A 26703-nucleotide genomic window follows, 5' to 3' on the forward strand; every position below is an offset into this window, starting at 1 on the left:
ACATTCTTAGTATACTATGTTTACTTCCAACAACAATCATTAGTATTACTATTAAAAAAAAAAAACATTTCTATACACCACTGCAGACATATTATTGCAATGTTGAAACGTGTAAACAGGTTTAACTTACTTTCTGAGATGTTATCAAGAATTACTTTACTTTACTGTTTTTGTTAGGATCAGTTCTCTTTCAGAGGTTTTATAGATTTGAAATAAAAGTGCATTTTCTTTGTTTTGTGCAAAGCACCGATGAATAAATCTCAAAGCTAAACATCAGACCGTGGAAACAGTATCAGCAGAAAAAGTTCAAAGTTCATGCACAGCACATGCTGGTGGTTTTCTGGTATAGAAATGCTGCAGCTTGTAATAAAATATCACAGAATCCTTATGTCTTACAATTCTATATAGCAGATTTAAAACACAGTAAACCAGATGCATCAGTTTAGTGACTTTATTTTATTTTCCCTGAACAGTTTTGTCATTGGTCATTTGGGGTGAATTTGGGACAACAAAACAGACACATATTCAAAAGTCAAGTACCTTTACTTTATGTGCTGATTATTCTTTTTTGAAAAGAAATCAGGTGTAAAAAGTAAAATGAAAGCTGAGGCTGCAATGTTTATAGCCGAGGGTTCAAGGAGTCTTTCAGGAAAACACCATAGTTTGAAACTCTGTAGGGAAAGAGAAACATCAGAATTTAAAACATTGTAAAATAATTCAGACAATGATATTAAAATAAACTGATTTAACATTGTTAGTCCAAAATAAACCTTTTCTGTTTGGTTCTTACATAAGTGTTTGAGCATGTGCTAAAGAGGTGATTTGATCAAATGAAACACTATTGAAAATGAGGAGACAATTTTACTCTGAGATCTCATTCTCAGTAATTTGCATTCTGCTTTTAGACTTTGCATTGTCCCAGTGTGTGTGCATGACAGTTACTCAGGATTGAAATAATAATTTGAAGTGACATTGATCTTTGATCCTCTTATGTAATCCAGTGATAGTTTTTTTTTTCCACTAGAGTTTCCATGAGTTAAGACAGCTATTAAATCTTAGCACATCTCTGAATAATGATCAGAGAAATTACATAACAGACAAGCAAAGGACATAAAATGACAAATTTAACAAAGTAAAAAAATGAAAAAATAAATACGGCTTTCCCACCATTTTAAAGGAAAGAAAATCTTCTGAAAACTGTGCATACAAAATGATAGAACATGTAGATGCATAAACCACAATAAATAAGACAAAAAAAAAAAAAACAGGCACAATCTTATGAGAAAACATTACCGTCTACTCCAATCCGACCATCACTATCATCATCTGCAGCTGTAAGAAGGCTCTTAATCTCCTTTTCTGTCAGGGTTCGCGCCCCCGGGAAAAATCGCTGGAGAAAGAACCTGATTCACACAAATCCATTGATGAGAAGAATGTAGTGCTGCACTGAACTGTGACTCTCCAACTTCAAGAAGCTCTGCATTTTAATCCATTTTTCATTTCAGATCTTTCACATACAGCTCATCAATCAAATGGTCAAATATGATCTCTTTCACCTGTCCTGGCTAAAATGTGACTGTTGTGAATGTCATCTCTCCAGCCTGGGTTCTAGTTCTGCTGATGTCATTACATAATGCAGATAAATCACGTAAAGCAGGGACAGAAAAAAACATAATGACAGCATCTCCATGGATTACATTTGAAAATGACTTAGTTTAAATGGAACTGTGGTATTATCAGGTAAGACATGGACATTTAATGTAAAAGCTTAAACATAAGTAACTCTCTTTATGCACTGGCTTTCATGAATGTGTATTACGAGCATAGTATTTTTAGTATTAGAAAGTGCTTTCCCTGATTACACTGAACAACAAAGCAACATATTGAAGCTATAAAAGCTTTAGGAACTGTGCCTCGAGTAACATGAAATCCAAACAACATAGTCTATGGCTCTGTATCTGTACATTCTGTGGGTTGTAGAGCATTGGCACACGTTGAAATCACATCACATCATTGTTTGTGACGTATTACACATGAATTCAATACCAGCCAAAATGACATACTTGAGCTCAGCCTCCTCAATAAATCCGCTGTTATCCTCATCTATGATGCGGAAGACATCCTTTACCTCTTGCGGACTTTTCTGGCTCAGGCCACAAAGCTGGAAGAACTTTTTATAACAAAAGGAGTCTGGAGCTGTTGGAGAAAAAGCAACATGAGAATTATTGTCACTAATGTCTCAACACAAGACAAATAAAATTTGTCTCCACATTATTATTTATTATTAATAAAATTGTTAGTACATACCTTGGCAGTCTTTGACAGCATTTTCAATGGCCTCAGCCGATAGGATGGAAGTAAGTGACATATTCAAACTGTTGAAAAAATTTTTTTTTACCTTTATATTGTGTTACACATTTATTTTTGTTACTCTTTATTCATTTATTACTTACATTTTACTAATTATACATTTTAACATATTTGTGATAGAAATACATTTCTTAGAAATTCATTAAATTCAAAGACTTCACAGAAATTAGAGCAACATCAAAATTAAAGAAACATATGGCAATCCAATAATACAGACAATTCGTAATCATCATCATGCATTTTCTAAGACGTTTACATTATTTATTCTAGTTTACGTTCTGTCGCGCTCATGATGAAAAAAAGAACATTTTAAGCTTTAAACGAATCTAAAATCCAAAACACATGTAAGACAGTCGGGACCAAGAGTTATAAAGTTTAGCAAATGCTATTTGATGGTAAGCGGAAAGCAGCATCTGACCTGTGAAGATTTCTCCTCGCGCTGATCCAGAGGTAAGGCTGTGTGATAGCGCCTCTCATCCACTGACAACTTATATATATATGTACATGCTAATGGGACGGACAATGAAAGATGCTTGGGTTACCTGTGCGTGTATCAAATTCGTGTTGCAAGGCTCGACTTGAATTTCTTGCCTAACTAATTATCCTTTACTATTTAAATGAGCCTCGGACCGAATGCACACACACACACAGGTACCTGCACTTCTCCCTAATATTGTGCGTACTTGATTGAAACGAAACGCTCCGTGTGTGTGTGTGTGTGTGTGTGTGTGTGTGTGTCTGTCACTCTATTGCAAGGGTGCTGTTGTGTATAGATAGATAGATAGATAGATAGATAGATAGATAGATAGATAGATATGCTAGTGTTTTATATTTATATTGGACCTTATGTATATGTATATAAATGTATACAAATATATACATATATAAATATAATATAAATATATATAGGCCTTGGTATATAAAGAAATAAATATAGCCTATGTGTAAACAATGACTTTATAGCCTATGTGTAAACAATGACTTTAACAATTAAATGTTTACAACTTATACAATATATATAATTATGTATGTATGTATGTAGGCTATGTATGTATAAAGGATAGGTTATGGCTCTCTGGTTATCATAATTATTTAATCATTTTATCTCAGTTAAGTGTATTCAACTTGTATCACGTTATCATGATAGCACTACTAATTAGGTTAAATGGGTGATTTCATATAGTCAACCCTGTGGCCCTGTTATCATTTTGTACAATAAACAAACTGATAATTAAAAACTGGATATTTGTATTAATTAACAGCATTACACTAAAATGTTAACTAAAATGTTCATTTATTTAAAGGAATATCTATATATCACAACATATTTTACAGTTTTCACATTTAGCTTGCAATGCTAATTATGCACTTAAAGACATTTTTGTGTGACAGAATATTTAACATATTAAAATTTACATGATAAAATCATGAAAAAGTTGCCATTTTGTGGACACATGTATTGCTTATGCACTTCTTATGAACTGTTTGACCCTTGTTGTGTGAATCACCTTTGATCTGTTTCACAAGATTTAGTTAACATCATCACGTATTTTGTGGCCCATAGCAGTTAATTAGTAACAATACTGTAAGATACAGTATTTGATGCTGATGTACAAGTTTTGCTGTTTAACATTTATTACTCAGATTCTTACTGCCTATGTTTGATATAATGCCAAGGTTCACTTTGCAACTTAAATATAGCTTTACATTTAATGAGATTCACTTTGTCTTTGTTTTAAATAAGTAGCCAGGAGTCCAATTCACTTGAGGCAGACACTGAGACTAATCATCTACTCATGCAACTTGACACTTTTCTCTTACTTTGTCACCAATCTGACCGATATCCGACAGAGTAATGATTGAGCTTACAGACAGAGAATTTTCTGCATCGTTTGCTGTTCAGGAAAATCAGTCAGAATTCAAAGTAAATGGTATATGTATAGCAAAGATAATAGACTAAATGTAAAAATGTATTTTTGTGAGAACTTAATAGTTAAAATGATTACTTATGTGTCCCTATAAAAACGTGTAAAAATACATTACATAATTTTCATACTTGCCATAGATCGAATAAAAAAGTGTTTTTTATTTTTTTTATATATATACTGGAAATTGATGAAGAAATGGCCCTGCCGAGTGCCTTTGGCCTGTCATGGAAAGGGGAAGACAAGACATTGGAGCCACCTAGCCAACAAACCAATACACTCTAATGTCACTGAACTGACTGGTAGTGTTACTGTATAGTGATCTATCCATTTACATTCTCTAATTTGTTACAGTACAGCCAACATGTCTGTGGTTTGTTGAGTTTGCAATTGACATGAATGACAAATGAAAAATAAAACAAATGACATATTTTTCACAAATCCTAAATAAAAAACACACTTTTCAGATAAGAATAAGTTGTCGTTTAAATCAGTAAAGTATGCAACAACAACAAAAAAGTTGATTTAGTTGATAGGCTGCTGGCATGTTTAAATCAAATAAATTGTGGCACCAGTCACCACCTAGTGGCGGCCACATTGTACTTCAAGAGACCTAATGACAGCTCAGTTTGGTTCATGTGCTTTCTAATTTATGTAATAAACAAGCAAACATTAATGTAACATAATATGTTACAATGTAACATAAAACCGTTATGTGCATAACTGATTATATAAGGTTATCTTTGTTTTGTGTTTGCTTTATTTGAACCTTGAATTTTCAGTTTATAGATAATTTTCCTTTGTCCATTAGTTACTATAGCAGCCTACTCATTCTTTAATTAGTGTTTGCACTTGATGTTCTTTTACTTAACTGGTTTGTTTCAGTGTATAGCTCTGTGTTTTCTTCAGTTCATTGTTAGTTCTCATTGTTATTTTGGTTGTTTAATTCCTGAGTTCTTTTTTAAATAAACATATTACGGTACTTAGATCCTCCACCTCATTTCTGTTGTAATCAATTGTGCCTCTGATAACAAAAAACAAAGATTTTTTTTTAAATAATAAAAAAAAAAATCTAATGTGAATAGTAACACATGACACAGATGACAGTGTCGTTATTTTTCACTTCCAAAACTGTACATTTTATGAAATGTCCCATTAGATTTATATCTCATTGATTATGTCACATTTTTATAGTCTTTTGTCAGAGACATTTTCATGATCCTTTACCATAATTTATTTTATGCGATTATAACTTTCTATTAATCTGTCTGATTCTACAAAGCCATTACTAATGTGCATCTCTTAGAGTAAAAAAATTAAAATAGCTATGCAATAATGGCAGCGTAATGTTTACACAGTAAGAGGACAGAGACTCAAAAATGAAAAATAGTATTTATTTTCTCATTGTCCTTTCCCAAAAACAGCATCAGAGATTTTACAGTAACCAACATGCATATCTACAACGCGAAAGACCGTGTGACGTTGACAGTCATTGTGGACCAGGTGCAGCATGGGAGTGGACAGTTAGAATTGTGTATAAAAATCAGCCACCCCGATAAAATAGTGGAGATCTCAGGCTACAATACTGATTGTCAGCAAAAGTTGTTGGTCAGGTGCCATTTATGCTTTGACCAAGGCAGCAAACTCTGTGAAATGAAGGAGAAAGAATTCATCAGAAGACATTGTGGAGCAGCTGGTTATATACATAACGTTTATATCATTTCAGTTAAATACAGTTGGTATATTGAACAAGGAGCAAATTCCTCACCATCAACTCCAATCTTGCCATCACCATCAGAGTCTCCAGCTTTCAGGAAGGCCTTTGTCTCTGCATCAGTGAGTGCCCTGGCGCCAGCAGAGAAGTTCTGCAGGAACAGTCTGAAGAGCACAACAGGCAATTACCCTTAAGCGTTTTGTTCAAAGTAGTTTATTTAAAAGTCTTAAAAATAGTTTGTTGAATATGAAAATGTGTTTTAAGATCAGATTTACTTAAGCTCATCCTCCTCAATGAAGCCGCTCTTGTCCTGGTCAATGACAGCAAAGGCCTTCTTGATGTCATCAGGAGTCTTGGCAGACAGACCAACCTTGGCGAAGAAGCTCTTGTATTCGAAGGAGTCAGCAGCTGGAAGGTAATTTCATCAAGATTTTAGCATGATAGTGGAGATAAATGACAAGAAGAAGAACTTAAGGGTCTTGAAAAACATGGCTGCTTATTCACAGTTTCAAGCTCCATACTCTAACCAATGATGTTTACACTGAGGTTGACACCCTAAAATGAAAATTCTGTCATTATTTACTCACCCTCATGTTGTTCTAAATCCATGTGACTTTCTTTTCTCCGTGGAGCACAGAAGGAGATGTTAGGCAGAATGACAGTCTCAGTCACCATTCACTTTCATTGCATCTTCCATACATGATGTTGAATAGTGTTTTTTGATGTAAGTAAATGTAGATTTCTTACTTTTGTGTTCCACGGAAAGAAGAAAGTCATGCGGGTTTGGAACGACATGAAATTGATGTTCTCGCTTTAGCTTGTAGGTCAATGGGACAGTCCAGAAGCATGCAGGTTACCTTGGCAGGCCTGCAGGGCTGCAGTGATGTCAGCATCATTCAGAATACCAGCGAATGCCATGATTAGCCTAAAAATGACAAGAGGTTTTTTTTTATTTGGATTTATATAAATTCACTTGAATGTATATACAATTATACATTTTAATATTATTAAATTAAAAAAAAAACACTCATAATACTCCATCCATTTTAAAAGATCAACAGAATTTATGTGCTCCCATATGTTTGGTAAAAGGCACATATTAATTGCATATGTCTTTAACAACACAGTGTGTTATGATAAATCCCACCCAGTCCTGGCGTAAACCGCTTAATAAAGAGCGATATCCCAACACGTCCAAATTCCAAGACACAAATTATTCCCTCTCCAGGTGGCCGAGACTTAACAAATCAACACATCCTCTCCGGATCAACCCGAAGTCATATGGCCGTTGTTGTTTGTCGTTTTTCTTTCTTCCTTGCAAGATATTGTGAGCTCTTGTAGTTTCATCTGTGAAGACACTCACCTCTGGTTGTCCTTAGGGTTTGGGTTTGGATTCACAGGGATGAAACTGGCTACTGCAGTGAGCACCAACTCCGTGGCTTCCACCTTATATACCACTACTCAACCGAAATATAAGGCATAATGTAATGGACACCGCATGACGGGCAGTTGGTTGAAAAAAAAACTTGTCCAGTAGTCAGGCTGTTCTATTTTTATGCACTTATGAAGATGCTTAAAGGGTACGTATGTATAAGTAGGCTACTTAATATCGCGTCGGCTAATAATAGCCTATACGATGCTGATATGGATGAAAGCGCTAGTATGTATCTGAAGATGAACGGGAAGAGTTAAGCTCATGCCTGAGAGAAACTGAGCTCGCTCTGCAGTTGTGTAACTGGAGCAAATCATCTCACGCTTTGGAGCTTCAAGAGGAAGCGCGTGAATAACAAATTAACCCATAATACTATTTTTCAGTCGTTACTTGTTTTCTTTGGAAATATAAGGTAAATGCAAGCTCACAGGGAATCGTAGCGCTTATAACGTGTGTTTATTTGACATGAAGATATAGGCTAGTAAAAGACTGGTCCTTGTTTCTTTAACGTACACCGTATGGACCGTATGGACTGAAGAATTTGGACATTGTTTACAGATAAACTTTTTTATTGTTTAATGAAAACGTCGCTAAGCCTTGGACTTGACTTTCATCTATCAAAACTTTCATCTTAATTTCTCTGCATTTCTTTTCTAGCTTGCTCCCTAATCATATTATCTAATAAATCTGGCATATTATGTCTATAACCCTGGTGTATTAGCCTACACATATTGTTGGCTCTTTGATGCACTGCTTTTCTTCTGCTGCTGTAAGTCGCTTTGGGAGCTTCTGCTAAATGCACAAATGTAAACTGTGTGCTGAATGTAAAATAAAAAGAAATTATAAATCTAAATTAAATCTAAATTCTCAAATAAAACCCTATAAAGCTACTGTCAGATCATGATGTAAAAGTCTTAACATGAATAGCTTACCATCTCCCATAATAATGACAGGTGTATTGGGGACAGTGATTCTTGGTTATTATAACAAAACATTTGTTACAATATTTTGGAAAATTTTGAAAAACATTTTGTATAGCATGATTTTTCAGCATTCTTTACATTATGAAAACGTAAATAAACAGACAAAGCGGTTTCAAAATAGCTAATCCTTTACAATTAGATGGATGAAAACAGCCTAAGTAGAAAGACACTAAGACTATATCTACTATAGTTTTTAAAATCAGGATTGTTATAATACTATGCTATTAGACAGTGTTTGTGCGCATAGCACTGCCCATAGAACCGCTTGCGGGAAAGTTGTGAAATTTGGCACACTGACAGAGGACAGTCTCAACATTAACCACAGCAAATTTGGAGTCTCTAACTCTAACTCTGTAGCACCACCACTTGTCCAAATTTTCACTCATGTTTGTGCTAATAACTTTTGAACCTTACGGCACAGAGGGAAAATATTTTTCCTTTCTTCTGAAGTCCAAAATTTAAAAATTGTAAGGTTTAGTTATTGTGCTATTTTCAAAACTTCGAAAAACCTACTTTTTCGAACTCATCCTAGACCAGGGGTGTCCAAACTCGGTCCTGGAGGGTCAGTGTCCTGAAGAGTTTAGCTCCAACCCCAGTTAAACACACCTGAACCAGCTATTCAAGCTCTTAGGCATGCTAGAAACTTAAAGACTGGTGTGTTGAGGCAAATTGGAGCTTAACTTTGCAGGACATTGGCCCTCCATGACCGAGTTTGGGCACCCTTGTCCTAGACAGTTTGTCTGATTTTCACCAAAATTGTCTCAGATCATCTTCAGACCATGCTGGAAAAAAGCTATGGAATTCAAGTTGATTAGTCCAACCGTTCTTGAATAACGTGCAAAATAATTATATGAAAGGCACGCAAAAATGGATGTGAGGCTATATCTCCGCCACAGTTTGTCCTGAGACCAGACTTGTTGTCTGTTATAACAAGCATGACCTGAGGCTACCTGCAGTGTTTTGTCACAGTGCCACCTAGTGGTCAGGAGATAAGAAAAACAGCCTCTTTAGATTCGGTGGAGCATGCCGAGTGGAACCATGTTTTCCATGTCAGCAATTTTGGGTGTCGGCCATTTTGAATTTTGTCATAAAATGCTATCATTTACGAACGCATTGACATATCTTTATAAAACTTGGTATGCATCTTCGACACCATGCCCTGATGGTACTCAAAAAGTTTGGGGGCATTTCTAAAAATGCTAATAACTTTTGTTTTCATTAGCCTATTGTAATTAGACTGATGTTGATAGATTCCTTGGATCATTCCGAGAACATTGATAACAATTATGCCATAATTGGCTGAATTTCCTGTCCGCTATTTTGATTTATGTTGAATACCTACTTTTTCGAACTCCTCCTAGACCGTTAGTCTGATTTTCACCAAATTTGACTCAGATCATCTTCAGACCATGCTGGCAAAAGTTATGAATTTCGTATCGATACACAAAAATGTTTTTGTAAAGCGCCACAAAAAATTTGATGCTTGATGCCAAACTGCATCTGAGGCTGTATCCCTGCAAAGCTTTGACATATTGACACCAAACTCTGTGTGTGCCATTGTCAACTCACACAGAACACACCACATCGATTTGATAACAGTGCCACCTATTGGTCAAAAGTGATAATCCATTAAGGCATATTACTAGTTGTTGTATTTATGATTTTTTCAGCCATTTCAATTACAATCATTCTAAAACAGCTTTAATTACTCATTGTTGCAGTTGGTCTGATGCTTCATGCCATGCTCAGTTCCTCATTTTGCCTCTACTGTGATCTGGTGTAATTGCTGCCTGCAGCTATATTTTTATACTGTTTTCAGTAGTAGCAATTACATAGAACTGTGTTGTTAGTAGTACACTTCAGCATTCAGAGAGTCAGCTTCTCCTGCTTTACTTCAGTCGAGTTGTGTGTGATATGCCTTTGGGTTCAGAGTATAAAGTGACATGTTCACTCAGTCACTGAGAGCTGTAAGTGATGCCTATAGCCTGCATAAGGTTGTGCTTATATACACTGTGGAATCTTAACACTGTCCATGTCTAGATATAGCTATATTTTCAAAGTAACAGGGTTAACACTTGAAATGTAAAAGTAAGAATTTCATTAAGAAATGTCAAAGTTAAGATTTTCGTACTCTTATATGTAAAAATAAGAGAAAGATGCACAATGTTGTTTTAAATAGAATGTATTTTTATTTCCTTAAAGTGCAAAAGAGATTGTAAGTTTGCACACAAAAGGTTTTTTACAGAACAATACAATGCAATGAAACAACATTAATAATAAATAGCTTTTCAAGACATTGAACGTGCGTTCTTTGAAAGGAGGAGTTTGCAGGGCATTCATAAATAAATATAAAAAAGATGATAGGTAAGCATAGCTCTGGTTCCAAAGACAAGGGTCCATGAATGCTTAGGCCTTTACAAGCAAAGCAAACTCTGTGGAAAGACATTGATAAAGAACAAAAATTAAAGTCTTGCACTTTTCATTTTAGCAATTCATTCAGTTCAAGCATATCAAAGTTTAAAGGTACCTTCTATCTTGACATTGTTTAATCATTTATAGGCTACTACAAATGACATTCTTATAAGACTAAACAATTATTGATGTTTTTCATGAAGATTTACTGCACTTGTATTGGGTCTATTGCTTCTGCTAGTTGGTTTGCTGACCTGCTTTAAATATAAATATAAACATAGCTACAAAATCAAGAGCTATAAAAGATGATAAATTAATTAATGTCAAGACTTATTAAGCAAACACTGAAAATGTTCTGTAACTAAGAGTTTTTAAGTTTGATTGCATCACCAGAATTCATAGTTTATCCATGTTTTATTTTGTTATGCTTTGTGTCCTCAGTGCTATAAGGTCCTAAATATAATAAATATGAGATTAAGTACCATCAACTCCAATTTTGCCGTCACCATCGCTGTCACCAGCTGAGAGGAAGGCCTTGGTCTCAGCATCAGTCAGTGCCCTGGCACCAGCGGAGAAGTTCTGCAGGAACAGTCTGGGAACATTGAAGAGAATGGAAAAGAGTGTTAAGAAAACTGCCTAGATATTATAATATAATATAATAGATGCATAACAATGAGTTGAATAATTCTAAGTCTGTTGCTTTCATACTTCAGCTCATCCTCCTCAATGAAGCCACTCTTGTCCTGGTCAATGACAAAGAAGGCCTTCTTGATGTCATCGGGAGTCTTTGCACTCAGGCCAACCTTGGCGAAAAAGGTCTTGTAGTTGAAGGAGTCAGCAGCTAGAATCACATAAAATAGAGTCCATATTAAAAATCAGCTAATTAAACAATAGTCTATTGGTTATAGCAGATGTGTCTTACCAGCGCAATCCTTAAGGGCTGCAGCCACATCCTCTTCCTTGAGAATTCCAGCAAATGCCATTTTGATTTATATCTGGAAATTAGACACAAACAAGATGATGGTGCATTAAGATGCATAAAGGTTTCTGACATTGAATTTGGACTAAATTATTGTAACATCACATTAACTGCAACATTTAGTGTCATTTCAAATAATTCTCAAACAATTCTCCCATCTGGGTTAAACTTCTTCCTACAGTTAAAATATGATTTCTGTGAGCTCATGTGAGATTGCCAAATGAAAAACACCCAAAAAGTCATTAAAATTTGACAATCATTGCAAACTCATCCAACAACTCAAGAGAGTAAGTAGAAAGGATGGTCCTTGGTTTGGTTAACTGAAGAGATGTACTTTCGCATTTTCAGTCCTGCTGCAAGTCCGTTCACATCCTTATTTTATTCCTCCATTTCTCGTTAATTATATTCCATGGTGATTAGAGTGATTCATCGACCCCTGGTGTAAGATCCTCAAGGTGTCTCTGGTAAACTCACCTTTGCGCTGTGCTGGCAACTGTTCCACAGATGTGTGACGATGACTCAAGCACCCATGGGCCTAGCTTTTATACTTTTGTCTCTGGGGTTGTAACAGACACCATTTGCTGAGGTTGGGTAAAGTTTCAAACAAAAATGTGTCCACTAGTCATATAGCTCTATTTTTATCCTTTCGAAAAGGGGATGCTCTAAATCCTTATGGTAAAACATAGGTGGGACATCCTAGTGCACACACTGCATGTTTTTGCATGAAAATGTGTGCAATGCATTTATATGTGAAGTCATTCTTTGTACCATAATTCTTATATTTTGCCCATTCAGCCTTGTACTATGTCAATTTGAAATAATTTTTTGGGGTCACACAGGAATCCCTTTAGACAGAGTTACACAAGATCCTGCTGGATAAACTGAAATTCCTATTTGAGAGACTATTCATAATTTTATTTATGAAGTTTAGTACAGTAAATCCAGTAGGATTTTATGACTTATCTCATTAGGATTCTTTATTATTCATTGCAAATTATTATTTAATTCAATTGAAGATATTTTTCAACAGGGAAATGTGTAAGAATATTGTTTTATGTTTTTTTCTTGGGGTGGAAGGGGAGGGGGTGTCAACCCATTTACAGTCTCTGTACCATACATATTCTATACATGCAGTAAGACGATGCTTAGCAGATTCTGGGACAGCTGGAGATTTGAGCAGGAGCAAATGTTTCAGAGTTTCAGATTACTGGCAAATATGATAAAACACTTTTTTTTATCTCTAAAGGAGTCTATTTCACTCAATACCTTAATTAATAGTTCTATGTGTATGCAACTTTGTGATGACCAATGCACAAAATGTCAAAAATTATGCAAAACAATACAAACTTTGTACTTCAGTGATTACAAATATTGTAGTACTTTACACATCATTGTAGTTTTAATGTGTTAGCTTGTTTACCCAACAGATGCAAAACATTTAGTTTGAATTATAAAACTTACTAAATAAATAAATTTATAAATAATTAAAAAATGAATAATTTGCAAGTCATACACAATACAGATGCAAAAAATATTGTTGAATTTTCTTTATTTTGTGTTCTTTTCTCTTGTAGATTTTCTAAGTTAATACAATAACATTACAGTGAAACATAGAAGACAGTGCACAATCCTGGACAATTCAGCTTTGAAAACTACTAAGTGACAAGACTAGTGGCAAAGCTCATCATTTTTTCTTTGCCATGTTTGACAGTCACAGCTGGTCTCAGGAAGCATTAACGAGGGCTGAAAATTCTATATAAAAAAAGAGGAGATGTAGATTAATCTCTTATCACTTATTTATAAAATATCTGCGTATTTTAGATACCAACCTTCCCAGCCGATCTTCCCATCCCCATCCATGTCTCCAGCCATGAGGAAGGCCTTGGTTTCAGCTGCTGTTAGTGCACGAGCCCCTTTAGAGAAGTTCTGCAGAAACAACCTAGAAAATGTAGAGATGATTTGGTTGAAACGCTTTGTGCAGTCATGGAATAAACAGGTCACATTTATTTATTACAGTGAAGATCAGCGGTGTGATATTTCCTCATTTAAATTATTTAAATTATTTATTAAAATTATTAATTATTTTTATCTATGGCAATTCTGTATAGCAGTGTGATTATCAGGTAACTAACACCGGCACTACTTTTATTTCTCTTGTATTATACAGCGGACTCATGCTCAATTTTTTTTTTTTGTCATTTTGAGTATCAATTATCAACTGCATTGAAAATGATATCAGAGAATTAGTAACATTATTGTAATATTTTCCGTCTTGTTACAGTCTTATGTATTGTACATTGTAATGCATTTTCTTTTTCTTAGTGAAATGCTTTAAGATAAGAGAACAGTAAACTCAAATCAATATTTCATCCCCATGTAAAAAATTTATTGACCGTGTAATAAGCAGAATGACTACACAATCCCTAACATATCACACAGGATTGTGCAACTCAGTTTTTCAGTCACTCTAGCTGCTTCATAAGCATACATGAAAAAAAAAAAGTATTTAGGCAAATTACTCAACTGTAGCTCATCCTGTTCAATGAACCCACTCTTGTCCTGGTCCAACATTTTAAAGACCTTCTCTATCTCAGGAGGAGACTTCTTTGACAAGCCTACTGTTGCAAAAAATGTCTTTGGGCTGAAAGAATCCTTTGCTGCAAGAATCAAATTAAAAAGAAAAATTCACAATGGATATTCTGACAAAATAAAAAAGAATACAATTTTTCTGACTAGAAAAAAAAAATCTCTCATAGTAATATACACAGAGGTGAATCTGAAGTATTGTTCATTGGCGTATCATTCACACTTTACCTTTACATGCATTGATGGCAGTTGAAATATCAGAGGCAGCCAAAACGTCTGTGATAGGCATTTCCCAATGGATCTGAGGAAAATCCAAGGCCTGTACTTGCAGCAGTACCTTCGCTGAGGTTACCAGCAAAACCTGCAGTCTGACCATCACTACATGATGTCAAAAACCACCAGTGTTTGAATGTCAGCTGCAGCTGTGTCCTTTACACCACCTGACCTGTCCAGGACACAGAAGTACATCCCATTGTAATTGTTACTTGAGTAAAGCACCTCACAATCTACTGGATTAAACAAACAAAACACAGATCTTATGATTTATAACATAAATGTGATGTGTTGCTAAATATCATCAGGTTATATTTGGTTCAGCCATTATGTTTCATTCACTTAAAGTGAAAATCTTTGTAAACATCCTGTTATTGCTTCACTGTCATTATTGGACGTGTGCCTACACAATATGATTTAAAAGCAGTATAGCCGTGAAATAGATTCTGTGGAGAATTTTGCTCAGAAAAGTATGTTTATTTCCTCACAGATCAAAGGCAGAAGGCCTGATCACAGTATTGAAGCACAGTGAGATGACGTCCACCTGTTTTTGTGTTTACGTGACTCTACCGATAGCTTTGTCTTTGCGCACGTGCTGATCTACAGCAGGCAGACTGTGTGTGACTGTGACGTCAGCTTCACTTCCTCCGCAGGCTCTTTTCCTGAGGATGGACGTCTGCCTGCCTGTGTTGCTGCCAACCAGGGGCCAAAGCAATGACAAAAACATCCTTCCAGCCCACTACCTGCCCCTGTGACCTTGTCCCACTCCATACTACCTCTTGTTTGCAGGAAGGCCATGTTTCCTGAGTGACAGGGATTTGAGGGCGATCTGGGCTGGACTTTTCATATTCTCAATAACACTGTTTGCTTTGTCTTTGTTTATATGTTGCATCAGGTGCATTGAAGAGCGTCTGGAGCCTTATGAAATTAGAAATGCGTTTTAAATGGATGGAGAAGAGATTTTACCTGGTGAGTTAATGTGATTTAGAATATTCCATTATTTAGTATATTTTAACAAATAGTGGAAAATATTAAATATCTTGCTTTTCTTTGAGTCTTGTTTTAAGAACAGCGTCAATGACTATGTAAATGTATATTTCATGACAAGGGCATTGTTTTTGCTCCTTATAGGACCAAAATAGTGTGTTTAAACCATAATGTGATGGTGCTTGTATATTGCTGGTGAGTGTTTATTCCCTCTTTTATTGAATGTATGTATGTTGAGCTCAGAGAAAATGTGCAAAATTGTACCTTTATGGGTACAACAGCACTTTGTTTGTATACATACCACTAAAAGGTGTATTTTAGGCAGCTTAGTAATTTGTACCATTAAAGTACTACCATACATTTTTGTTGTGTAAATAAGTTGGTATACTTAAAAGTTAATGTTTTGCACTTTTTTTTTTCTTTTTTTCTTTTTTTTTTTTTTGTATGAGTGTATAGCTGATGCTTTTGGGAAATACTTCTGGAAAAATGAAATGTCCTGCAATGTGATTTAAAACATTTTCTTTTAAATATTTTCATATGCATTTTGTCACACAGATGAATTTGTCATATCAAAGGACCATTTAAAAATAATGAAGATCCTTTATGGGTCCATTAAAGGGTGACTTTCAAAATGAAAATGACATATTATGTACTCAAAATTAGATATTTAGAAAAAAAGTTCATTTATTTATCTAGTTAGTTAGTTCGTTTAATAAAATGAAAGTCAATGGGCTCACATGTTTTGGTCCCCATTCACTTTCATTGTATGCACAAAAACAGTTGAAACACTGTTAAAAAAAATAGATATTTAGAAAAAAAAGTTCATTTATTTATCTAGTTAGTTAGTTCGTTTAATAAAATGAAAGTCAATGGGCTCACATGTTTTGGTCCCCATTCACTTTCATTGTATGCACAAAAACAGTTGAAACATTGTTCAAAATATCCTCTCTTTTGTTTCATAAGTCCTTCTGGTTTACAAATGGTAAGGTGATAAATGGTGAATTTGTAAATGATGACAGAATTGGTTTTTTTTTGTTTTTTTGAGATATCCTTTCTAATTTTGAAATATCCTTTCCATTTTATGCGTCAATTACCAATGCATTTGTTTTATTTCCGTGGTTATTTTCATTAACGCTTGTTCAATCTGTCAGGGGGCAGTTAAAAGAAATGATTAATAAGCTGATAAGTGAGCAATGTGTTGCAATTACTGTATTTAAATCATTACATGTCTGGAACACGCCCTGTTTTATTTTGAGACGCTTTTTTCCACGCCAAGGTTCTCAGTAACAGACTGAGATTTCTCACTAAGCCTCTCTTGATAGATTTACAACTTGTCTGATGTATCATCAATTGCTCTTGATCCGCCAACTCCATTGTCATCAGAGCATTAGACATATACAAAGAGTGACTCAGAGAATGGGAATATGTTTCAAAGCTGTCCCTAATTAAAGCTGATTGTGTCTTTCATAAGCGAGGACACAGATTGCACTGTTCCCCGTCTCTTGGGTTTAGTTGCATCTCTATCTATTTCCAGCTGACCAGCTGTGATGGAAGCATGCCGATGGGACTCTCAGATTTAGCCAAGACGGCCACCTCAGTTTCAGTTCCCGCCCCTCCTCTTCCCTAGCATCAATCACTCAACACCAAGTGTGTGTGTGTGTGTGTGTGTGTGTGTGTGTGTAGGTTGGAATGTTTGTGTGCGCATGTATGGACACCCTGAGGTGACCTCCACCCAGATCACATCATTAGCCGTAAATCTGAAGGCACCCACAAAACAAACACATTCAGAGCACATTTGGGCATTCTTCCTCACCGTTTGATTTACACGCAGATGAAATGAGGTCTTATGCAACACCTGTCTCTCCTATCCCACGATTCCCCCTGCACGTGAGTGATGTGGCCACAGACTGCTCTACTTCCATGTCTGTGAAATACACCAAGGCGCTAATTGAGCAGCCTATCTTGCCAGGCTGCGAATTCCCCTTGTGCTGATCGTTGATATGCCCCTTGGGGGCCTGTAAAAGTGGCAAGAGGCCAGCGAGACTCCTGGACCTGCACAATGAGATCACCAAGACTTGGATCAGTTGTGTAACAGCATTCATGTATCATGCCACAGAGTTGGACACTTCACACTGTGGATCTCATGAACCATTCATCCAACAAAGCCTGTGAGCAATTGGTTTCGTGCCGCTGAAAATTAGAAAAGCCCCCCCAGGAGCTAGATCTTTTCCTTGGAAGCCTTGGAAGCTGTTTGTGACTTACTTAAAGGGACAGTTCACTCAAATATTAGAATTCTGTCATCATTTATTTACCCTCACGTTGTCACACACAAGGAACACAGACAAAATAAATGTTTTTATCCGTACAATGAAAGTCAAAAACAACTTTGGTCCCCATTGACTTTTATTGTTTGGAAATTAAGCTTAATTTGTGTGGTCAGTCTGTTAAAGTGGTCCCAAGTAACTTTTGGACCGAAATGCAGTCATGGAACAGGAGCAGAGCATGCCAGTTGCATTACGACTCGGTGACTGTCCCTCTGCTTGTACAGTACCTTTGGGGTTTCCCTGAGCCACCACAGGCCTGGCTCTAGTTTTATTAGTATGACAGTATCTCTTGGATGGACTTCACACTTAGCAGAATGGCAGCATACAGCCATGACATTGGATACAAATCTGACATTGCATTTTTATAGCATTTCATCCCCTAAATGTTTTTTCCTTTCTCTATTTTGAGATCACATACATGTTCTCGGCCTGGTACAGATCTCATCTGGCAGTTTTAGTGCTCCGGTAAGTGAGACGTCTGCCAGACTTAAAACAGGTGACATTTTTCTTTGCATAAACTCTATCCTGTAAACGCAGAGAAAAGAGGAAAATAGAAAGTCCATTAAGTAAAACATATAGTATTAGATATTATAGGGCAAAGGTTGCAGATGTGTGATCCAACACTTTAAGCTCAATATCAAAATTAAATAAAACTTATTATATAGGATTCCTTTTGATCTTTAATTAAAATACAATTTTTATTTTTATTTTTATTAATGTTTATTATTAATGTGTAAAAATTTATTCCTACATCAGACTAAATTAAACTAATGATCTGATTAGTATTATATCATGTAGTAATGTGGGTTAACATGCTTAATGAAAGTTATTAATGAAACTCACAACAACATAAAGTAGTATTTCTGGGTGGCTTCCAAAATAATTGGTGTTCTATATCTTTAGCAGATGTTTTCTGTAATCTAATTTCTTGGGCATATACAATTTATTTTGCATAAAAGCAGCTCAGCATATGTACATATTGTAGAAGTCTTTCCAAATAAATTGATTTGTGGAATATCAATTAAAAAAAATATTTTCTCTGTATGTCCTTTCACCCACAGGACCTGTAAACCTGATCCATGACTGCAGAGCAAAGGCAGGCAGACTGCCGATACGGACAGAGCTTTTTTTATTTTTAAATTATAGTGACACAGCATATAGAGAAATCTACTGAACATCCCTGCCCATATATAGTTACTATACAGGATTAGATTAAGGATGTAAAGCTGACAGCTGAGAATACAGAGTGTTACACTTTGATGTGTTCCCTATAAAAATGAATATGGTGCTTGATCTGTTTGCTAATCTAAGTCTATAATAAAATATAACTATTAAAATCACATTGTTAAAACTCTGGCATGACGTGAACAGCATCTCTAAAATAATACTTCAGTCCATTTAATTCTCAAAAGCACACCAGATCCCTGTGCAATCACCTTGGTAGCTAAAGGGTAATAATCTAAAATAGTTTGTTTTCTCAATCCACTGTCAAGTTTTAATGGATATCTTTGAAGACACTTCACCTCAGGATCCACTAGGGGGACTCTTGCTGAAAAATGTATACAGCTTTGATTAGTAAGGTATTTATAATTTATTTAAATTGCAAACAACCAACAACCCTTTCAAACTGTTTTTGGATAGGATTTGGAAAAATATGGTGAATTTTGTAGCATGTTTTTTACCTTTTTGTTTTATTTTATTTTTTATTTTTTTTTACAATGTATTAAAACAACAGAGTTTTTAACTTACATTACAGATTATACAAAGTTAGGTCTTTTGGGCTCTGATAACATTATGTCAGATAACATGCTCATCCTTATGCATCCTCAGTCATGTCACAGCAAGAGAACTGTAAATAGTTAGAGTGGAGCTAGCCTTAACTGGCCTCCCTGTTGCATCTCTGGCTAACAGCCAACTTCCTACCATTCTAATTTAGACTGATCAGTAGTTCACACCAAGTACCATATCATCTCATCCTTAGATCAGGGTCACAACTGTTAACTAATACTAAAACTATCAAATAATTAGTTATTGGCAGGTCCCTGGGCTGATTTATAAACACATAAATTAATGATGCAGTGTATGGCACCATTTTAATTTAAGCAGAAGGTGGTAAAATATTTTTGTTCATAAATGCATCTTGAATTACTCACACTATTCAGGCCGTCTGTACACCAGAGCTGCTGTACGAGGCACTTCCCAACTTTTCCAAAAAAGGTTACGACAGCCAAGGCTGACGTTTCATTTTTGTCCCCTACCCAGAATGCAGCAGGGCACCAGACGAATGGAGTTGCTGTTGTAGTGGGGCATGTAACTCTCCGCGCTACTGGCTCTGATTTGATTTTTCATGATAAGAATAAGGGCATAGGATTACAATTATCTCATGGATTGTTTGGTGTCACTTATCATCTGTTTGAGGGATATGATGAATCTGCTCTTCATGTGTAAAAGGATAGTGTGCGGTCCTGGGCCCCTTTTTTTGTGAAGTGTTACCACTCAATTGGTGGGAAGATCAACACAAACCCACTTAAAATAGTGAACCTCCTCCCTTTTTGGTAGCATGCTAGGCTTCGGGACCCCTACAAGGTCTGTTGCCATAGTACGGGGTGAGCACATTCCCCTCAGTGATTTATGAAAAATTAAGGCTAAAACAGAGAAGAGCTTTTTACTGAGAGTGAAACGTGACCCCAGATGATTTATCTGAGAACTTTGGTCTCGTGATTTCTTGTGTCTGATCATTTCTTTTATGTCACAAAGAGCTGTATTGGTATTTTTAATGTTTTATATCATAGTCTCTTTAGAAACATGTATAAAAATGAACAGTACCTGGGCATGGCATAAGGGTTTGGTTTAGCAATAATACCATTAATACCTCTGCTCCAGTTTCTCTGTCTCAGTGCTTTTAGCTGCTCATTTTAATGGTAGCTGTTAGGTCTTCGGTTTCAGAAGCTTGGAGCAAAACAATTCCTAAAGAAGAAACGCGAACCTCCCTGTACTTTCTTGACAGGCGTCTGATTGAACTACCAGCTGCATGTTTGCTCCTCCCCACACTCAGGCCTGATGGGTATGTGTGTATGCGTGCATCTGTTGCCAGCTGGGAACAATATCCTGATGCTGAATGAGTGTGTTTTGTAAAACTCCAGCATCAGTGATTTTGTTGCCAGAGGAGCACCTTGGACATCCTGTGCGTGCGTGTGTCCTCAGAGATGGAGCTTCCCTCGTCCTGATCTGCACATGGTTAGAAAGCAGTGCAAAAAATGCCTCCGAACTGGTGGTATTAGGCTAAATTGATGTTTTATACCTGTATAATCTAAATGGTCCACTTTTATTAGTATACAGTAAATAAGTGGCTATTACGTTCTGCAAAGACAGAAATGCGTTACACTATTTATTTACTGATATAACTGCAGAATATATACATATATTTATATCTATTTAAATATGAAAAATAGCAGCTGTGCAATAAAAAGTCATTTTGAGACTCCATTAATATTCTTCGTAATGTGTTGTGTTCACGATTGGCCACTGTGTATCCTAAATTCAATTTGAGGTTGTGTTTCAGGAAAATGTCCAGCAGAGGGCACACGCACTTTGCCTTGTTTCGACCCCAGTGTCTGGGTTAAGGCTAGAAGGGATACAGCAAAAACTACTGTGCATGTGCACATCAATATAGCGTAATTTTTCTCACACTGTACAACAATAATTACTATTTTTACATTATTGTAAGGGGTAGGTTTAAGGTTGAGGTAGGTGTAGACGTTAATAAAACACTATCTAATAGGTAGAAAATTCAGTTTAGTGTTAGCTTCCTGTTTTTGCTGTATCCCTTCTAGCCACAAGAGCACAGAGTATTACAGACTCTTGAGGTAAGCTTTTGTAGAATTTGGTGTGAGCAAATACTGTTATTTTATTTAGTCACTGCTTACTAGTTAAGTCGATATTCTGATCATATATTAACGGTTTAATTGTTTAGCCACACTCTGAATAGAGTTCAGCAATAATGAATTTTTTTTAGGCCATCCCGGAAGTAAGCATCACCCTATTAAAAAAAAAAAAAAAATAATAATAATAATAATTTAAATTTATTTAATCAAATAATCATTCTAAAAACCTATTGATTTAGGGAGAGTAAAAACCAGAAGTTCTAAAATGCTAACCCTTTTCCAGGTTTTGGCCTATAAAAAGATATCTAATGCACACTGCTTGGAATACCATATACCACAATGCAATGTGCTCATTCCATTTCCTGTGTAACAAATTAATGTAAATACTTACAGCCATATTTTTCTACAACTCATTATTAGCCTGCCGGATATTAAAATATGATTACATTACATTGAATTTAAAAAAAAGCAAAATAACTATATCATTTACAAGATGATAAAGGACACTACTTGCGATGTGATGAGGTCATTGTTGAAACAATGTTTAAAAAAATGTATTGTTGCAAAATGACTATTGTTTCTCATACTTTTTCAAAATAGTAAGCAGTACACAGTGTGCAGTTACTGCATATTATTCAGTATTCTGATTATAGCTGACCCCTCTGTGTTTTTTATTTAACAGCTGCTCGGAAGATAATTCCTTAATTTCAGTCAGTTACACACAAAACTTGCACTGAAATGATTTTTGCATTTTTATACATACTTAATTGCATACAATATGAAGCTAATTTCATCAAGCTAGTAAAACCGGCAAGATGAAATAGGTGGTATAGGTCTTAATTAAATGTAATAAATTGCTTAGCTAGTGAATGTAGGGTCTTTATTTGTAAAGTAGTTGTTTCAACAAAGTTTGCAAGTAAGTGGGTAGTTGGTGTGTGTGTTTGTATTTATTTAAAGGGTGTGGAGAAAGCTGGGTGGAGGCTGTCAGAAGATATGGACACACACCTGTTGAACACAGAGCTAGCAGGTAAAGAAGCAGGGATTAGTTCTCTCCCTCAACTAAGAGATTTCCTCTATGCATACAGATGGTGAGTGTATGAGTGTGTGTGTGTTTCTTGACTGACTTCGTCACAGTACCTATTGAGTCAGCTCTCTGAGTCATCCGTTTCAAGGTTGCCTAGTGACAGCGGCGGGGAAATGTTTCCTATTGCGCATTCGCTGATGCTTGGTATCAATATTTATTCAAGCACTGCAGTAAGACGGCCAGAGAAAATAATTGATGCATTTCACATGATTGCATGGATGTTCGGCCAACCGTAAAAAATGTTTACCTGCAGATTCTGAACTTCCCTTGTTTTTCATGCTTACCGAATCAACTTCCTAATAAAACTGATATATGGTAGGATTCAGTTACTCTGAATCAGTGTTTCTGGAGCTTTTTTTTTTCTTCTTACGCAAATATATCAGCTGTTTGGACTCTCAATCTGACGGCACCCATTCACTGAAGAATATTGATTGGTGAGCAAGTGATGTAATGCTAAATTTCATTTTTGGGTGAACTATTCCTTTATGGTTGGGAATATTTGCTGATAGCATTGTTCCCTCTCAGCTGGTTGTTTCACCCTGCACATTGAGGCATACTTAAGTAGTCTTACAGCTAAAATAAGACACATTTTAATTTGCCCTCATTGGTCTTTTCTGGAGGACTTGATGCTCCTCCTACAGGCTGGCACACTCCTCACATGAAAGATGTCATTATCAGTGAAGATGAATCAAGTTAATATAACTTCATACATCTCAAATATGCATTTGAATGCTGATGTTTAATTTAAATTCAATGTTGAAACCAGCACACATATACAGGAAAGCAAACAGAACTTTAGGAAAATTATTTAAAGCCTGTTTGGTTCCAATAGTGTGTTGAATGATAGCTCATGAAGTGGTTTTACAGGTTTCCTGTGAAAAGAAGTGTCACAACAGAAGATCTGATGTTGCTAGACAAATATTTACTGCTACCAAGTAATGCACAGAGGGTAGTGTGTGTGCTGCAAGACAGTATTTCCTGTTTTGACACCTTCCATGTTAACAAGAAAACAACCAACTCTAAAAAGCAGGTGGAGACACCTACTGCACATATTCATGGCTTCTGAAGCTCAGAGGCATCCCCTTACAGCTGCAGGATTAGTTAGTGTTGACCTGCTTTCCCCTCAAAAGCAGAGAAATACATGTTACTTTTAAATGATAGTTTTCAATTTTCAGTTCAATGGAAAGTCATTACTTTATAATTATTAATAATTATCAGTGAATATGTATGGTTTGCATAGTTTGCAAAATGCTAAATGGTTTATATTACAAGCCATTTTTGCAAGTATATGATCTTCAACAGAAATATGAGATGGGCATGCATTTAAATAAATAAAAATAAAGATAAATAAAAATAATAAAAATAAATAAAAATAGTTTATAATTGTATTATATAAAAAACAATTTTATTATATTTTATATTAAATTATTCAAATAAATCATAATTTACACATATATAAATATAATAAATATAATAATATTAGTGTGTGTGTGTGTTAGTGTGTGTGTGTGTATATATATATATATATATATATATATATACATATACACACATATATATATTTACATGTAGGTTTTTTTTTGTGTGTTTTTTTTTTTGTGTTTATTTTGATTATGATTTTTTTAAGCCATACTGATATAACAGGTTGTACTTTTACCCCTCTCGTCTGACAGCCTTTTGGGTCATGGAAAAACTGACTTGTCCCCCTCTTTCCCTTTTTATGATGCTGCGTGAGTCAGGCTTTAATGCACTAGTCCCTGGCTGCTGTTTTGTCCAGTCAGATCACAGATGATGACATAAATGGCAGTATGACATCAACGAATGATGCATGAAAAATAACATCTATTTGCTCACATTACAGATCAGATTAACGAATCAAAAGTGTGTATAAGCACTAAAACTAGATAGTCTGTTTTTTTTTTTTTTTTTTTTTTTAAATCATTATGTAATTTTGAGGAAGCAAAACAGAGAGTATTATTAGCATAATGTTATTAGATGAGGCATGCCAGATCATTTTGGAACAGTTCACACCAAAATTCTGTCATCATTTGCTTATCCTTGTGTTGTTCCAAAATCATATGAGACAGGAAATGCAGGATGAATGTTCACGCTGCTCTTTTTTGACCATGGTGGCCAAGTCTTTCTGTCTTTTTTTCTTCACATAATTATGTCATCACCCCCAAAGACTTTTAATATTTAGCACACAAGTCCACAACTTTTTGACATTTTTGTAGCTTTACAGCCCCAGGTTACCAATAATTGTCATATGAAAAAGAGCAACTTGAACATTCTGCTAAATATCTCATTTTGTATCCCACAGTAGAAAAAAAAACATCATATGGATTATGGGAGTAAAAGACTGAACTATTATTTTGGGATGAACTGTCTCTTTAATTAGTTTTCATATCTAACATCAACTAACCTTTCAAATAAGCATTCATTTAGTGAAACAAATTACCTTTAACTACATTCAAACACTGTTCTGTGTGAAGAAACATCAGGTGTGCAGAGCAGTGGCGAAAGGCTCCGTGTTTAAACAGCTATTTTTGCACTTAGCCTTGAAGGCAGCCAGCTGTGAGCTTTGGGCCTTGATTAAGCCATGAAACATTATATTTGTTTACTAATCAAAATAGTTTGTGTACATGGTCCCTTATCACCTTAAGTTCTAATCAAACAGCCCATTAAGGTTCTGACAATGTTTTCATTTGTCATTTACATCTCAAAAGCTCCCCTCGCTGGAATGTAGCGCTTAGCATGGGGTTGCTAATGAGTGACTTATTTACTCAAGGGAAATTTGAGCAGGGCATTTTAAAGATACCTCCGTGTGGAGTATGCAAATCAAAAAGTTATCTTGAAATTTAACATTATGTTTAACAGTTGTAAACTATAAAAGGTGTGTTATGCATGAGGTGCAATTTATCAGTAGGCTACTACCAAGTGCTGATAAACTAGACTACTACTACTGTGAATGGAAGGATTTGCATGAATGAATGATAGTTGTGTTTGTACAGTTTGTATGCTTGCTTGTGAGCATGATTTTGTATGAGGCTGTTTTCTGAGCTCTGTCTGTAATGCTTTGCTTACAGGCAGATTGTTATCAGTGTAAGTGCTGTATACCGGAGGTTCCACACTGAATAAACTGAGGGTTGGGATAGAAACTGTTTCCATAGTCTCAGCATTGAGACCTGAGCAGGGAGTAAGTCTTGCCCAGCCTGTGTCCAAACGCTGCTCGACCAAGGCCATCAGTGATGTGGGGGAGGGAACATTTGAGCTGATAGCTGCTGTGAATTAAACAGGTGTGAAATTTACTTGTTCCCAGAAACTATGTGAAAATATCCTGTTTGTCCAACACCACGTTACTTGTGCCTTAATATTATGTAAAATGTTATTAGTGTGCACCCATCCCTTTCTCAAAATTATGTTTGCAGTTGTGCTTTATGCAACGCCGACAAGAAAGCTCAAAACACAATTTTAAGATTAGAATAAGAGACTTGTATTAACGCAGGCACACTTAAAACAGGTTCGCCATACTCAGGTACAAAATAAACATGTCTGTGTTTGATCTGTCTGATACCACAGTTTATGAAAAGGGTGGTTCTTTGCATATATCTACACTTCTACAAATAAAGGATCCAGTAAGAAGCCTGATCCTATTGGAGAGGTTCAAAATGCCCCACAAATGACTTTTTATTTTCTTAAGATTTTGTTGCTTTAAAACAGTGTCTGATTTTTTTTTTTTAAATCTTATTA

General features: G+C 35.6%; 4 protein-coding genes and 1 long non-coding RNA gene across 5 annotated transcripts; 1 reads left to right on the forward strand and 4 right to left on the reverse strand.

Annotated features, from left to right (window-relative positions):
- Nucleotides 1-437: 437 nt before the first annotated feature.
- pvalb9 (parvalbumin 9) lies at nucleotides 438-3061 on the reverse strand. Its single transcript, XM_042735295.1, has 5 exons — nucleotides 2789-3061; nucleotides 2308-2375; nucleotides 2064-2196; nucleotides 1294-1403; nucleotides 438-671 (listed from the first exon to the last, which is right to left on the reverse strand). Exons 1-5 carry the CDS (start codon nucleotides 2845-2847, stop codon nucleotides 646-648), a joined length of 396 nt encoding a protein of 131 aa, XP_042591229.1. The 5' UTR covers nucleotides 2848-3061; the 3' UTR covers nucleotides 438-645.
- A 2614-nt stretch (nucleotides 3062-5675) lies between these two features.
- LOC109049715 (parvalbumin alpha) lies at nucleotides 5676-7522 on the reverse strand. The gene is made up of 5 exons (XM_019067379.2): nucleotides 7373-7522; nucleotides 6867-6934; nucleotides 6285-6417; nucleotides 6064-6173; nucleotides 5676-5941 (listed from the first exon to the last, which is right to left on the reverse strand). Exons 2-5 carry the CDS (start codon nucleotides 6925-6927, stop codon nucleotides 5916-5918), a joined length of 330 nt encoding a protein of 109 aa, XP_018922924.1. The 5' UTR covers nucleotides 6928-6934; nucleotides 7373-7522; the 3' UTR covers nucleotides 5676-5915.
- Nucleotides 7523-10590: 3068 nt separating this feature from the next.
- LOC109049716 (parvalbumin-2) lies at nucleotides 10591-12413 on the reverse strand. The gene is made up of 5 exons (XM_019067380.2): nucleotides 12290-12413; nucleotides 11759-11831; nucleotides 11545-11677; nucleotides 11319-11428; nucleotides 10591-10856 (listed from the first exon to the last, which is right to left on the reverse strand). The coding sequence occupies exons 2-5, from the start codon at nucleotides 11817-11819 to the stop codon at nucleotides 10831-10833; spliced, it is 330 nt and encodes a 109-aa protein (XP_018922925.1). The 5' UTR covers nucleotides 11820-11831; nucleotides 12290-12413; the 3' UTR covers nucleotides 10591-10830.
- A 934-nt stretch (nucleotides 12414-13347) lies between these two features.
- LOC109050191 (parvalbumin, thymic-like) lies at nucleotides 13348-14846 on the reverse strand. Its single transcript, XM_042735296.1, has 4 exons — nucleotides 14630-14846; nucleotides 14340-14472; nucleotides 13645-13754; nucleotides 13348-13567 (listed from the first exon to the last, which is right to left on the reverse strand). The coding sequence occupies exons 1-4, from the start codon at nucleotides 14775-14777 to the stop codon at nucleotides 13539-13541; spliced, it is 420 nt and encodes a 139-aa protein (XP_042591230.1). The 5' UTR covers nucleotides 14778-14846; the 3' UTR covers nucleotides 13348-13538.
- Nucleotides 14847-15263: 417 nt separating this feature from the next.
- Nucleotides 15264-19325, forward strand: LOC109049721. The gene is made up of 4 exons (XR_006156078.1): nucleotides 15264-15643; nucleotides 15806-15856; nucleotides 18395-18450; nucleotides 19047-19325. It is a non-coding gene; the product is annotated as an uncharacterized LOC109049721 (long non-coding RNA).
- Nucleotides 19326-26703: the final 7378 nt, after the last annotated feature.

Source organism: Cyprinus carpio, chromosome B12 (assembly GCF_018340385.1).
Source record: "Cyprinus carpio isolate SPL01 chromosome B12, ASM1834038v1, whole genome shotgun sequence".
Classification (NCBI taxonomy): Eukaryota; Metazoa; Chordata; class Actinopteri; order Cypriniformes; family Cyprinidae; genus Cyprinus; species Cyprinus carpio.